This window comes from Vigna angularis, chromosome 5 (genome assembly GCF_016808095.1).
Source record: "Vigna angularis cultivar LongXiaoDou No.4 chromosome 5, ASM1680809v1, whole genome shotgun sequence".
NCBI classification, from domain to species: Eukaryota; Viridiplantae; Streptophyta; class Magnoliopsida; order Fabales; family Fabaceae; genus Vigna; species Vigna angularis.
The window spans coordinates 3338798-3353975 of record NC_068974.1 but is presented as its reverse complement, the minus strand read 5'-3'; the positions used below and the strand labels follow the sequence as shown (position 1 = coordinate 3353975).

General features: G+C 30.7%; 2 protein-coding genes across 5 annotated transcripts; both read right to left on the bottom strand.

The window, feature by feature from the left end:
• Positions 1-6206: 6206 nt before the first annotated feature.
• LOC108324829 (protein MIZU-KUSSEI 1) lies at positions 6207-6869 on the bottom strand. Its single transcript, XM_017557756.1, has one exon. The coding sequence runs from the start codon at positions 6867-6869 to the stop codon at positions 6207-6209; it is 663 nt and encodes a 220-aa protein (XP_017413245.1).
• Positions 6870-11230: 4361 nt separating this feature from the next.
• LOC108326435 (protein LNK3) lies at positions 11231-15178 on the bottom strand. 4 transcript variants are annotated; one of them, XM_017559943.2, is made up of 8 exons: positions 14857-15178; positions 14059-14450; positions 13829-13859; positions 13567-13652; positions 13400-13470; positions 12622-12738; positions 12222-12364; positions 11231-11826 (listed from the first exon to the last, which is right to left on the bottom strand). In XM_017559943.2, the coding sequence occupies exons 2-8, from the start codon at positions 14438-14440 to the stop codon at positions 11592-11594; spliced, it is 1065 nt and encodes a 354-aa protein (XP_017415432.1). In that variant the 5' UTR covers positions 14441-14450; positions 14857-15178; the 3' UTR covers positions 11231-11591. The 4 variants fall into 4 exon arrangements, with proteins under 4 accessions (XP_017415432.1, XP_017415431.1, XP_052733873.1 ...); XM_017559942.2 differs by having other exon boundaries at positions 13400-13476; positions 14857-15176; XM_052877913.1 differs by lacking the exon at positions 13829-13859 and having other exon boundaries at positions 14067-14450; positions 14857-15177.

The window sequence follows — 15178 nt, the reverse complement described above, 5'->3', positions numbered from 1 at the left end:
GTTATATGCAAAGTGAAGCAAAGCACTTTCTCTAGAGCTATCATGAAGTGATTCCAAACCATATATTAAAAGTCAAGTAATTTAGGATTTCTTTTTAGGCCTTGTATTAAGGGTCAAGTAGTGTATGGTTTGTAAACCTAGCTTGATGAAGGGTGTTCCACCTTGAGGCATGATGGTCACATGGCAAACTCTTAGTGAAGAGTTTGTTTACAAAGATAGTGGTCATGTGTCATTTTCTAAGTGGATAAACTTTTTCTAAAGTGAATTGTCAGATGACACTTTAAGAGTGGAGAGATTTTAGGATTTTGGTCTACTTTGGAGAAGCCTTCCTCTATAAATAGAGGTGTCTCTGCCCTTGTACAATCACTTGGAGAATTCAGAATGTTATGTTGTCAAAATATTTGAGCCACCATATCTTGTTCCAAGTCAAGATTGGAGCATCTCTTGAGGTCCCATTAGTCATCCTTCTCTAGAGTTAGTCCAATCTCTTAAGAGATCCATCAAACAATTTCATTCCATCACAAATACTCACCAAAACCGTGAGCACCAGCCCCAAAACCATGAGGTTCACCACCATATCCATAACTTTTGCGCCACTTCCACCTCCTTAGCTTCATCTTCTTACTTTAGTCCAATGTGGCTTGAGGAGGACGATATCATTTCTCCTCCTTTTTATTCTCCTATGATTTAGCTTCATTGTTCTTTGATTCTGTCTCATTTTCTTCATTCCTTCTTCTTCATCTAATTCTTCTTCTTACTCGTATTTAATAGCATGTCCAATTAGATTTAACTAGAATTTTGGTAATCATTTTACCAACAAATTTATCAACAAATTTTTAAAAGAATTCAATTAATGACGAATTTTACCATTAAATGGTCAAGACCCAAAATAAATAACTCGAATTTTGACATCTATTTTACTGATAGATTACTAAAACATCCAATTACTAACAAATTTTAATCGATGAATTCATTATTGACGAAAATATTCGTCTAAATTTTTAACAAATCCATTACCCACCAAAATATTCATCGATAATAAAAATTCTAAAATTCATTAGTATACCTTATTTTATAAAAGAACTTTTACTCATATGTAAAATGCTTCCGATAAATACAAAATTACCTATAGTGACTAATGTCTCTATGAAATTCTAGAAAAATTCAAGAAGGAAGTGCATCTATGCAATTTTTACAAGTCTAAGAAGTAAAAGGAAAATACTAATATTCAACTTTTCAAATTAAGAAAGTATTTTTCTTTGAGGTTTGATAATGTTGTCGTTGACGCGATCAAATTAATACTACTAAACTATAGCAACTTCAATATTGCTAAGATAATAGCCAACAAAATAAAAAGGACAAATTCAATCCTAAATCATCTCCCAACAAACACGAAATTGATTTTTAACAAATTAGTTCTTATAAAAACTATACAAAAGGGTTAGTAAAACAAAAACAATAAAGAAGTTAAAGATCATATAACAGATTAAAGATAAAAATAACAAAAAATAGAAAGAAATAAATTTATTAAAATATTTAAAAAGATAAAAATAATGATAAAGAAAATAGATTGATTTTACTACATTTTCAAAATACGATTCATCATTGGTTATCAAAAGATTATTGTTCAATTAATTATTGTCTTAGATTTTGAAATTAATCAATGTAAATTCTCAATTAATTTTTTTGCATTCTCACTCTTAACCAAAGTACATTCTCAAAGTAATTATAGTAAATTTAACTAAAGTACATTCTCAATTAAATATTATCATGTCTAATAATGTATATATTTTTACCTCTTATATAAAGTAAAAAGTTAATTAACCAAAGTACTAATTCTTGTTAAATTTTTTACCACTAATTAAAGAACATTCTCAATTATTGGCAAAACCTCATTCAATTACATGAAAGTTTCTAACTTTAATCAAAGTAAATTCTCAATTAAAAATAAAAACATTTGGACTCATATGATTGATATGATATGTTATGTAGATTTAACACCATGTTAATTTGCTATAATGTAAAAATCATTACTTTTACTTGATCAAGAAGCAAAAGATAGATAAAAATCACAACAAGAATAAAAAAGAACAAACAAATTTATTCATTTAATCTCATAATCCAATTAAGAAATTACATCACAATCAACCCTAGACTTAACACTCCATGAAATGTAGAAATTACATGAAAACAAAAGAAGAGAGGATATAGAACATCAGAGAAGAGAGAGAAGACGAAATTTGAACCCCCAAAGGGTTCCTAAGCTCTCTAATGTGTTTCCCTGTGTCTCTTTATAGAGAATTTGAATTGGACTTTTCAGACTTTCTATTATTGTAATATTCTTTATGATAATGTAATATTCTCCAAATATCTTTTAAATAATTCAATATCTTTAAGATATATTTGATTGTTGCAGAGATCTAAAAATATTTAAGAAGATATTTATTAGATTTAAAAAGGTTTAATCATTCACTAAGTCCCTATTTTCGCATGGAATCTCAATTTCGTCCCTTTCTTTCTGAAAATCTCAATTGGGTCCCAATTTTATGAAAATTGCAACAAATCGATCCTTTACGTTAATTTGGCTGGACGGCGTTAAAAAAATTGATGAGTGAATGCTGAGATGACGAACGAGCGCTCGTCCAGTAGCGAACGAGCGCTCGTCCAGCAGCGAACGAGCGCTCGTCCAGCAGCGAACGAACGCTCGTCCAGCAGCGAACGAGCGCTCGACCACCGAACGAACGGTCGTCCAGTGTGGAACGAACGGTTGTCCAGCAGTAAGAGGTCGACGAGCGTCCGTTCTCTGGTGGACAACCGTTCGTTCCACACTGGACGATCGTTCGTTCGGTGGTCGAGCGCTCGTTCGCTGCTGGACGAGCGCTCGTTCGCTGCTGGACGAGCGCTCGTTCGTCATCTCAGCATTCACTCATCAATTTTTTTAACGCCGTTTGACACTATTTAACGGAAAGGATCGATTTGTTGCAATTTTCATAAAATTGGGACCCAATTGAGATTTTCAGAAAGAAAGGGACGAAATTGAGATTCCATGCAAAAATAGGGACTTAGTGAATGATTAAACCATTTAAAAAAGATTTGGCAAATATTATCTTTTTATATTTATTGATATAGTTAAATAAGGTAATTATTTAACAATATCAAATAAAATATATTAAGATATATTTTCTCCAAATCATCTTTAATCATAAATATTTATGAATTATCAAAACTCTTTTAGTAGAAAAAATACATAAAATCTTAAGATCCAATTTTTTTTGTTTGTTTCCTCTTCTTGGTTTAGTCAAATTTCTTTACTTTTTCATGTTATATATACTTTGATTGACTTCTTGTCGTCTTGATTATTTTCTATTCTTGGATTTATCTTTAAGATGTCGTGACACTTTAACCAATTTATTTTCACACCTCCATGAGCTACACTAACACACCTCAAAATATCCAAAGAGCATTTATTCAACTAAAAAATTATTTTTATCATGTTTTTGTATCTCATACTCAATAAATTCAATTATAACAAATCCTAAATAAAATATTCTATTAAAGTACAAAAACTAATTAAGAATCCAATATTAAAAGATAAATAAGGATACAAATATGCACTGATCAATGTGTCATCTTCTTTTATCCTTTTAACCATGACTTTAGTGGTTAAATGGTTTTCACATCATATACAAGTATTTGTGAGTGGTATAATAGCATTCCAATAATGGGTAGAATGGTATCATATTAATTAGTGAGTTTAAATCTAATTCGTCAATACAAGACTAACCTATAAAATAAAGAATGTACCAAGTTATATATGGCAATTTGGTGTCATTTGTAACCAACGTAGAAGCCCCAAAAAAGTATGAAAGTGAAAAGGATGGCTATGTTAGTAATAATGAGAAACAAGCTTTAGTTAACATGTCTTATATAGATGGTGAGGTTTATGGTGGTTCTTAAAAGATGAGGTGGAGAAGATGATGAAACACGAGGTGTTGACATCATGGAAGAGGATGCAAAAGGCCATGAAAATCTCATCATACTTGTAGTTGAGCTTCTCCAACATGGATGTTGTAGCACATTATGTAACAAAATTTACTATTTAGTTGGCAACGTGAATGCTCTCGAACAAATTGAGAATAATGAATAAATTTTAATTATTTATTTAATTACATAAAAAGTATTTATTTTAAAATATATATATATATATATATATATATATATATATATATATATATATATATATATATTAATGACTTAATAAGTATTTATATATACTTAATTAGTATTTTGGACTCAATATTCAAGGACTTGATTCAATGTGATGACTTAATTTATTTTGTTCTCAATTTAATCATAGTTTCAATTAAAAAGTTCAATGTAATCATTTTCATTAAATTTATGTTAACACTATTTAAAAGATTATCACTTGTGAATTTTTAAGAATTTTTTTCTGGTTTTTTTTTTCTTCCTTCTCCACTTTTCACCATCCTTCCCTTTTCCCCTCTCTTTTCCACTGTCAACCTTCCACCATCCTTTTCCCTTCTCCCTATAGTTTCGTAAAATCTTTATTGAACAAGAATTTACGAGGTGGAACTCTGAAACTCCGATGAGATAATCAATAATTATTTTGTGACTTCGATGGGTAAAAACGAGAGAATTTTTTCTACAATTTCAATTGGAAGATGTTGGAAAATATTGGGAGACAATGTTTGAGGTTGTGAGATGCCTCTAAGACTCTTAGATATATATAGTGTTTGGATTTTGACCATTAGGAAATGAAGAATTGAAATTGTGGAGAAATTTTGGAAAAAAAAAATAAGAATGATTGGTTCTCATGTTTCAAGCAATGATCAACCAAATTTTGATGAAAAAATTTGAGAACATTAGGGATTTTTTTTTTATTGCTGAACAACTCGCATCAAATTAATGATGTTATTTACCATAAACGTTACCGCGATTGCAAACACCAAATTGTGTTGTAAAGTCTTCTTTTCTATCAATATTTATTAGACATCTAATTGTCTCATTGATTCTTCTTCTATGCAGATATAACTCTCTTCGTTAACACCTCTCTCTATGAAGAAACGTTGTTATACAAGTTGAAAGATTATGGAGAGGAGAAGGAAAAAAAAAAGGAAAAATGGTGGTGGAAGGTAGATGGAGAAAAAGAGAGGGAGAAAGTGAAAAAGATTGGTGGAAGATGATGATGATGGTGATGATGGAGAAAGATGGACAGAAAAAAAAAAAACTAACACGTGATGTTATTAATTTAATGAAAATGATCAAATTATTATTTTTAAATAAAATAAAGATTAAAATGAGAAAAAAAGTTTAAAATTGAATCAACCACACAAATATTAGAAAATAATGAAATACCTCATATCAAATTCATATTGCGATATAGGTAATCTGGAAAAAAAATTAAAAGCTCTATGGTTCAAGATTTCATACGCAAAAATACATAAAGGAATTTATTGTAGCCACGATCATATTGGTCTTCTTCACGTCTTCCCCTCTACACGTATGATTATATCAAATCTTCTCACTCAGTTCACTCTAACGAATAGTCAATGAAAAGTAAAACTATTAAAAAATATGTTAAGAAACCCAATAAACACCATATATCCCATCACGTTATATAACGTAAGAAAATTCATCAAGCAAATAATTTCACTAGACACAGTTACATGCATCCCTACGTAAAATAAAACATGATGACACCTAATAAATTGATAGAACGATTCATGAAAAAAGTTCGTACTTATATAGAAGTTCATTAAATCATTCTTACCCCATCACCATTCCAAAGAAAATAAAAAAGATTAAACTACACGAATCCACGAATCTGTGTTCTAAATTACTAAAATTAAAAAAAAGGAAAATTGTTTCCAACCAAAACCAAGAAATTTACATCATCCTTAACACTACCACCTTCTCTTTCCTCAGAACACAACCCTAGTCTATTTGACTCCTCCTTAAGTACCCTAATTGCACAAGAAAATAAAATTTTCTACCTCCTAATAACAATAACCCTAATGAAATTATAACAATTCTAAGAATATCATATAATACATGGAAAATGAATCCCATTTTAAACTATGAATCTCATCACATATTAAAGATTAATGTGGCATTATAATTGTAACTACAATTTAAAACATTTACACATAATCTAAAAGATTCAACCTTTTCTGACAAGCCTGATATTAAACCCTAACGAAGAACAGACTAAGTTCAGGCCCGTTATTATTTCCATCAGGCATCATCATGTAATAAGTCTCAGAGTCTTTAGACCCAATCACTCGTTCAAAATGTGCCCTCATGTATAAGAGTTCACCATCATGAGGATCTGCAATCTCATTGGGAAGAACACCAACAGCCACAGACACTGCATGCAACAATTGCATCACGTTCAAGTCATCATCTGTAGGCTCTCTCTTCACCCCATAACCCGTTTTCTTCCCATTGCAAAACAATGTCCAAATGGGTTCATCGATGATCTTAATCTTCTCGTTGTTGTGAGAATGTTTCTCACACTCTAACGCTATCCTATTTAGCCCCATTTCCATTTCTTGGAGCACTTTCCCTGTGGGGATAGCCAGCTCCAAGAGCAGGAACGGTTGGCAATTGGGGTTTGTTTGGAATGCAAGGTTTACCCTGGCTTTCCGGTGCCCGAATAGGGTTCCGGTGATCCTTGTGCCACCATGGATGTGCACCTCGCTGCCACGGCTTCTCATGACTGTTGGCATCTTGCATGACGGCGCGATGATGGGAAGAGATCGGAAAACCGATCGGAACCTTCGATAGAGCTTGTTGGACTTGGAATCGCGTTTGCTCTTAGTGTTTGCCGGTTGAAGTGAGATGGGCATGCGAAGTGGAGGGGAGGGTTTTTCTATGGTTGCTTCATTGGATAACAATGGCGGTGGAGGTGGAGGTGGTGGTGGTATTGACAATGGTGATGATAGCAGTGATGTCATTGATGTTTCTGGGAAGACAATGGAATCAGGTGCAGAGGAAACTTTTGTTGTTTGGTTTGAGAAAATTAAGGATGAAGGTTTGGTGGGCTTATGCAGAAAAAAGTGTTTTGATTTATACGAAGAAAACTTCATTGTGGGGTGCACGTTGGGGTTTGGTGGCTGTTCATTTCTATGAAGGTTTGAAAACACTTGTTGCTTTTATCTTTCATTTTTGTGTCAGCTTTTATGTTTAATTATTTAGTTTAGGTTTTGCAAGTTAGTTTCTGAAGATAATTGAGAGAGAGTAATGAATTTGTTTGGATCGTTGAACAATGGATTAAAAATAGGTAAAATTAATGTCGTATTTAGTTAATTCTCTTCTGGATTTTTCAGAAGTTTTACTTTTAGTTTCTCAATGATTATCTGATTTTCTGTTTTTTTTATCCAACTGGAATAACTAGTTGCAGACTCAGTGATTTACCAGATTAATTGCTTAAATATATCGCGCATATTATATTAGTTTTTGTCGAAATTAATTATCATCACACCGAAGCGATAATCGACTTTGTGCTTGATAGAGTAATTTGAGTTAGATTTATTGGTAGAAACAGTTTCTAATTTTATTTTTTTTATATCACTTGTTACATTTTATAATTTTCTCTATTTCTTTCTTTTAAGTAAGTGTTTTTTTTAATATAATTTGTGTTAAAAGAAAATAATTAACTTTAGTTTTTTTTTTCTTTGTCACCCATTCAAAAAATTGAAAACACTCTTTTAATTAATGTTATTATATTGTATCAAAATATATGTTTTTATTACTTTTTCCTTTCTATTTGTAAAAACGGTTAATCATACCATAAATATAACCATGTACTACTTGCATGTGACTTTGATTAATAAGTTGAAGGGTTAGTTCACATAAAAATTACTTCTAACACGGATCAATTTAAAACAAAGTAGGATTATTATCAAGTGAATCATAATTAAACTATCACTTATCCAAAGTTCATTCAAAAACTATAAATACATGTTTGAGACAAATAAGTGTTGTAAAACTTGTTATTTTGCAAAAGATTTGTGCGAAAGAAACTGAAGCACATTGCACTAATAAGGGTCAAATACCATCCCACAAGTCTCGGGATATTTGTTTATCAGTGTTACCATCCGGAAAGGCTTGAGAGTTAGGTTTTGAATAACATCTTCCGTCAAATCTCCTCACGCAAGTCACAGAATCAGTTTCGGGCATCTGCTTCCGCAAGATTATTTTTCCTTCGATCACTCATTTTCATACTCTATAAATATAGCCTCTCATCCATTTTGAAAATCATCATTAGAAACTATTCTTCTCTCATTTTCTCTTCTCTTAGTTTCATTCTTTCTCCTTTCTTCTTTCCCTAAAAATATTCTAGGTTTATTTTATTTTTTTTATAGAGATTCTTGCTAATTCTAATATCCTCATAAATCTTGAAAAGTTCCTGTTGTATTCTAGAGGGCTTGTCCAATACACTGCGGATAAGTCCTTAAGGACAATAATCTATACGCCTCAAGAAATCCTTTGTTCGTGATCTTGTTTTTTATTGTTAGCTTCTACAACAAAAAGTAGGTAATGACATATTAATTGCTTTAGTAATTAAATATTTATTGACTTAGATATCAAAATACCTTCTTAAGTAACTTATTAACATAACATACCAACTATAATTGAGGACAAGATCTTTTTGCAACTTATATCACGCTAATCCGTATGTTGACTTCGACTTCATCTCCAAAAAAAACTATTTCTTTTAGTTCTAATTCAAACAAGGTTTGATGTCAAGACAAACTTGCCATATGTAATAACTTAATATTGAATAATAATATAAAACTATTTATAAGGTGAGTCCATTTTCATTTATTTATTTTTGAGTGTTTGAGTTAAATTTAGTAACTTATTTCGATCCCATTGATCTCAGTTATTAAAAAAAAAGTATCCGCTCAACATTTATGTCTTTTTTTTTCCTGGGAAAATATATTCTGCTCACATGATACATTAACCTCTCGTGATCTACATATGTTTTTTTATTTCAGAGGATATTGATTTTTCTTTTTTCATTTGAAAGATAATATTTATCTCAAATATTAAGAACCAAAAGCATAACTAAAATTTATAAAAGATTCAACTATTTTATTTCATCTTATTTATTTGTTTATTACATCATTTATTATATTCATTATTTTTTATATTTTATTTTCACTTCTTATTTATATGCTTCAATATATAAACTGATAAGTAATTGTCAAATATAGAATGGGTTAGTTTAATCTATTTGGACTTCATCTTTGGAAGTAGATATATTATATCACTTAAAAACAAATCCCACCTCGTGATGACATGTTTATCTATCCAAAAAAAAGAAGGAAAAAAATATTTGTTAGATAAAATTAATTTAAATAGAAAATTAATTAAAAATATAAACCATTTCAATAATTTAGTGTAAATTTTATTTTATTTTTATGAATGTTAGAAAAATTTCAATGTGAACTTGATTAAATTAGAAGATGGAGTTGATTTTTCATTTTAAATTTGAAAAATGTTTAATTTAAATTGAGCGAGAGTTTATTTTTATTTAAATATTATTTTTTATTAATACTAGAGAAATTTAATTTATAATATGACAATGATTAAACGAGAGTGTAAAAGGTTGATTTTAATTTTAAACTTAAATATTTAATTAAAATTAAAGTTAAAATGGTTGAGTAATGTTTTAAATAATAAATTTTCATTTCATGTATATATATTTTTTTTCTAAAAAATTGAATATTTGAATAATAAAATTGACCTCTCGTTTCCTCTAGAAATTGTGAAGCTTGATGTAGTACTAAGAAGATATATGTGTTATTCTGAAGAATCAAGAATTTACAAAACGCACGTGTTTTACGAGAATATTGCTAGAGTGTATTGAAATTTGGGATAATAATATTCTAAAATTGTAATAAAAATAATTATTTTAGTGTATCATATAAAAATAGACTAAACATTGAAAAAAAAAGTTTTCAATTTTTAATTCTTTAATAATTTTTTATGTTTAAATAATTAATAATATCACTGACAAAAACGAATTAAATATTGTGAAGTTTGACCTAAGTGCCTCTAATAATCAAATCTGAGTTTAGAGTTTCCAAAATTTTATGCGCAATTTTAGACATAGTTGAATACACGTGCCCGGACCAGAACATTTTCATTATATTCTACGATCTTTCCTCTTTTTCTTTTTTTCTTTTTAAACAAATTCTTCGATCTGGTGTTGAAAGGGACTGAATTTCTAATTTTATATTAAAAAATTAAAATCAATTGAAAATATTGTGATAATATTAATAATGTGTGGTGAAATAAAGTCACAAACTAGATAATTAAATTTTGGATGATAAAGGTTTGGTTATATATAGAAATTTTCATAGAAAAACATCTCAAAAACAATCTTAACTTATATCAAACATATCCTAAATAAATTTTCATAATGTCAGACATTAATCTAGCTAAACGTCAGATATATTGAGTTTTGTATGCAATGGTAGTTGTGTTTAATTTATTAGAATTGAAAATATTGGGCATTAGTGGTTATATATATTAAGATCAAAGTAACTAAAAGCCTTTAAATTATTCATATTTTATTATTAGTATTTTCAATCTTCATTGACAATTTAACATGGAATAAATTAAATGGCAAACTAAAAAAAATCTGAAAGCAATTTAATTAATTTGGATCCTCCAAAGTGTCTCAGAACTCACAAGTAATCAAAACATATACAAAAGTCAACCTTTTGAAATCAAGTTTATTTAAGAAAAAAAAAATGATATTGTTTCCCATTTTTTTCCCCTCAGACTTTTAGCATACAATAATTTTATCCCCCCTAAAAAAAAGAACGGGAAATTGAACACTTCTTGAAGTCAATGTAAATATAAATAAAAAGGTAAATTTCCCTTATTTTTAAATTGTGAAATTAATCCATAGTGGACACCCACAAATCCTTTCTAATATGTTAGGCATGTTACATCTTCCATTTACTTTCCAAGCATTTTCTTCCATTTTTTTTCAACCATTTTGTAAGAAGAAAGTCATATTATGATATTACAGAATATGCCAATACTTTCTAGGGACGTTACTAATTATTTCAACTCCATTGCTAAGTTGTTATAAAATATAAAATTAATAAAAGAGTAATGAATGCATTTGTTCTTCTGCTTCATCAATTCAATCATTTTCACTAAAGAAAAATACTCAAGGAATCAACACTTGATAATCCTGAACTCACCCCATCTTTGCTTCTTCCTAATTGATCAGTTCAATCATACATTCTAATCAAAATTGAGCTAATGGCTAAAGGCAGCCATTGATAGAAGCTGCAGAACACAAATACTGCAAGTGCAAAAGCATATGTACATGGAGATATCAGAAGCCAAAACTAGTCAAAATTCCTTGCCACTTTAAGGGGTTGCATAATTACAGGAAATTAGTTTTTCTACTTTTTTTTTTGGTTTAGATACTAGGAAGCAGCTACAAAAACATCATTTAACTAAACTCAAGCATGAATGACTTCTTAGAGGATCTTCATGGCAATATATGATTCTCTGCTTTACATGTTCATCCTTGGAACCTATGCATGTGCAGGTAACTTTTCTGGGTGAGGAGAATGAGATTTTTGTGTCACATCCAAGGCTTTTGAGCTTTGTTCTTGAAGAACTTTACTTCCAGTAACTTCTCGCTTCATGTTAACTAGTGTTGTAAAAGGGATATCTAGTATGTTAATTTCCATCTTGTTGAACATGAGGTTTGCAACTGCCCTGTCAACAATGTTGGTCTCTGATTCCATTGGTTTCTTGTCCACAGACCTGCAACATTTCAACCAAGGGTTTTCATCTTTTAAGTATTTAGTGGAAAGCCAGAACTGTATACTATTATTATGTGGACTTGTGTTGTATTTAGCACCACCAATACTCCTTGTCTCACAGAGTTACAGAAGAATGAATTGGTATGCAAAAATTTGACTAGAGAATAGAATTATCTTTGATTCATAATATTCCAATATGCAGAATATGCTCTTAAACAACGGTAAAACCATATTTCATGCCGAAAAAGAAGTATAGAAGGAGTAAGAGTTCAATTTGTGATGAGTAGTTTCAGGCCAAACCAAGCAGAAGTTTATGCTATAATCCAAATCAACAAAGAGTAACTGTTTCAGCATCAAAAGAACATAACAGGCTTGCAACATAAGTATAACATGTACCTCATGGTTTCATTGTAAACTGAGTGTGGCATTTCTTGATGCAAGTTAAGATCTCCATCCAAGTTCTCTACTGCATGCTGTTTTGTATTTTTGGCAAGGCGAAACAGGGCATCCCGGAAGCAGATACGAGTATTTTCTGTGAACTAATCATGATTGACAGGGAGAAAAAGTTACCAACAAGTATTATTGCATGATAAATTCTAGTAATACACTTTTTTTCATCACACTATTTGTTATTTAGTGAAATCCACGAGTCTCACTAGATAGGGAGTGAGATTGCATTATTTAGTTTGGAATATAGACTTCAAGCAATGATAGAGTATGTTGAAAATAAGTGTGTTAGTAGCATTTCTTATTATTGCATTTAGTCATGCCAGTAACTTCAGTTCTCAGTCACAACCTTTGCAACTAACATCTCAAAGCCCAGCAGTGTACATTCCTCAAGGGATAACTTCTCAGGCATGATCTTGTCTCCATTAGACTGCTCAAAAGGGTCCAAGATTTTGATCGTACGTGCCTTTAAGAGAAAAAAAAATTACATTGCAATTAGAATTTGTATGCAAATTAGTTCTGTTAGTTTAAATGACATGTCCAATCATGACTTACTTTAAATCTCCACAAAATACTACACAAACAAGAAATACTAGTACACTACAGGTATAGTTACTTCTCTTTTTTTTTGCCTTTCCATGATGTCAACTTCCTAAGGTTAAAGAAAAGAAATTGTTGGATAACATGGTTTCTGCTAGAGTAAAAATTTGAGAAGCAATACTTAAAAGCACAGCAAAGTTTGTAAACATAAAAGTATCTCCACAATGCAGAAGTTAACATTGTTCAAAATTTAGATACACTTCCTAAACTCTGCTGGTACTTTCTCAAATCAGAAATAGAGTTTCACCTCAATATTAGTGTAGTAAAAATAAGAATTAAAGGATTATGCAGATTGCCTAGGTGAACTTCGGTTCCGATTAGAGAACAAGGCCAATAACACTTGGAAAACTGTATCCAAGTTTTGTCCATACCAATTATAGTTTGTTGCATGCAATACATGTTACTGCATAACAATTGAGTTTCACAGGACATACATGACAATTTTGATATGATTACAACTTCTTCACTGACTACAAATTTATGATTCGGAAACACTATTCAAGTACTAAACAAAAGGTAATTATTACCTCTATATCCAGGCAATCCTTAGAGTCAGAGTTGCAAGAAACAAACCCTGAAGCTGCAACATCTTTGTGATCTGCATCTGATAGAGAAATAACTAATTAGTAACTTGTACATCCATATAATAAATATTTTTTAATTACTTGTTCACACATTAAAACGTATTGATCACCGTTGGTGTTGCTGCTTGGGTTCTCAGGATAAAGGAAAGATTTGTGAAGGTTTTCAACACAGGTAAAATCTTCAAGTACAGAATCCCTGCATTATGAGAAACATGTGAAGATGTCAGACAAAATATGGTCACATGAATTGGAATAACTTCATGCTTATGGTAAGAAAGTGAATATTGAATGTCTGTGTTGATTTACATATGTAATGAAAAAGTAAAAAAAGAATTTTCATTCTAGAATTATTAAAGAAAATAGAGCCCTTACCATGCTATAACAGGTTCATTCTTATAGAGTTCTGGGAACAAATAAGTATGATAGTGTTAGTCTGTACTGGCTCTAATCATTATGATAAATATGGTGAAATTTGCAATCAAAAAACACCACAGAGAAATTCATTTTGTACTGGACTTGCTACAGTGCAAGAATGTTTGAGATGCTACATGATTTCATTATCATACAGGCATAAAACCAAGAATCTTAGTCCCAGAAGTTACGCTTGTACAAGAAAAAGTCATCCACATGTTCGAAAGTCGATAGGTCTTGAAGCTCGTATTTGGACTGACGATCACACGAGAGTGCTGTATGCTGAAATTGCTCAGACAATCCTCCACACACACTTGAGCTGCTAGATTGATCTTTATCTTGTAGATAAGGGTCAAACTCAATTTCATCTTTGAAACTTTTATCAATGAAATTGAATTCTACCTCTGTCTCTTCTGTGTTCTTGGTCAAATACTCCTCAGTTGAATTAAGGCATTCAGGTGCTTTTATTCCCCATTCTGACCAACACCCTGGTGAAGAATACCTTTCCAGTAAATCTTCTTGATCTTTTGGTAAAAAATATTCACCATTTTCACATCCATAGTACCAATCCATGCCAAATAGTCTGTATAATATTCAAAATGTTTGAAAATTAGCAAGTAAAAGATGCCCTTTTCAAATGGAAATATGCTGAATTTATTGACTCAGACAAACAAAAATTAGGTATGATGATCAATAGTTTTCATGAGTTTCCCTTCAACTATAAATAAAATCCCCAGTCCTTACCCTTCCCTATCTTTATCAAGAATGAAATCCCAATTCATTTAACCCTTTGAAATGTTAGAAAAAAAAAACTGCGAAAGTTAGAAACTTGATGAAACTAGCACTAATCACCATATATCTTTGACACCCTCATAGAAAATGAGAAGAGAAAAACAGAAAAACTTCCTCTAAACTGTTGAATTTCCTTAAATTCATCGAGAGAACTTTTTCACATATAATAATCGAAAGAGGGGTTGAAAAGAACATACCTTTCTATGGCTTATGAAGCGAGAGAATCAGACTTCTGATTGATGAAAACAAACCAACCCAGTTGGAGATTACAGTACTCAGTGACAAACAAAACAAAAACTTGGTAAGAAGTTTAGTAGGGTTCACAGAATTTTGAGTGACAAACAAAACAAAACTTGGCAAGAGGTTTGCGGGGTTCACAGAAAATCTTCGGTTCTGAAGGGTGCGGTTTTGAGTGATCAAGTGACAAGTTTCATTTGATAAACAGTTATAAGAAAGGCTTAATATATAGCGAGTTGAAGTACCATTTTGTGCTAATCTTCTGAGAGACAGTTGTGAGCA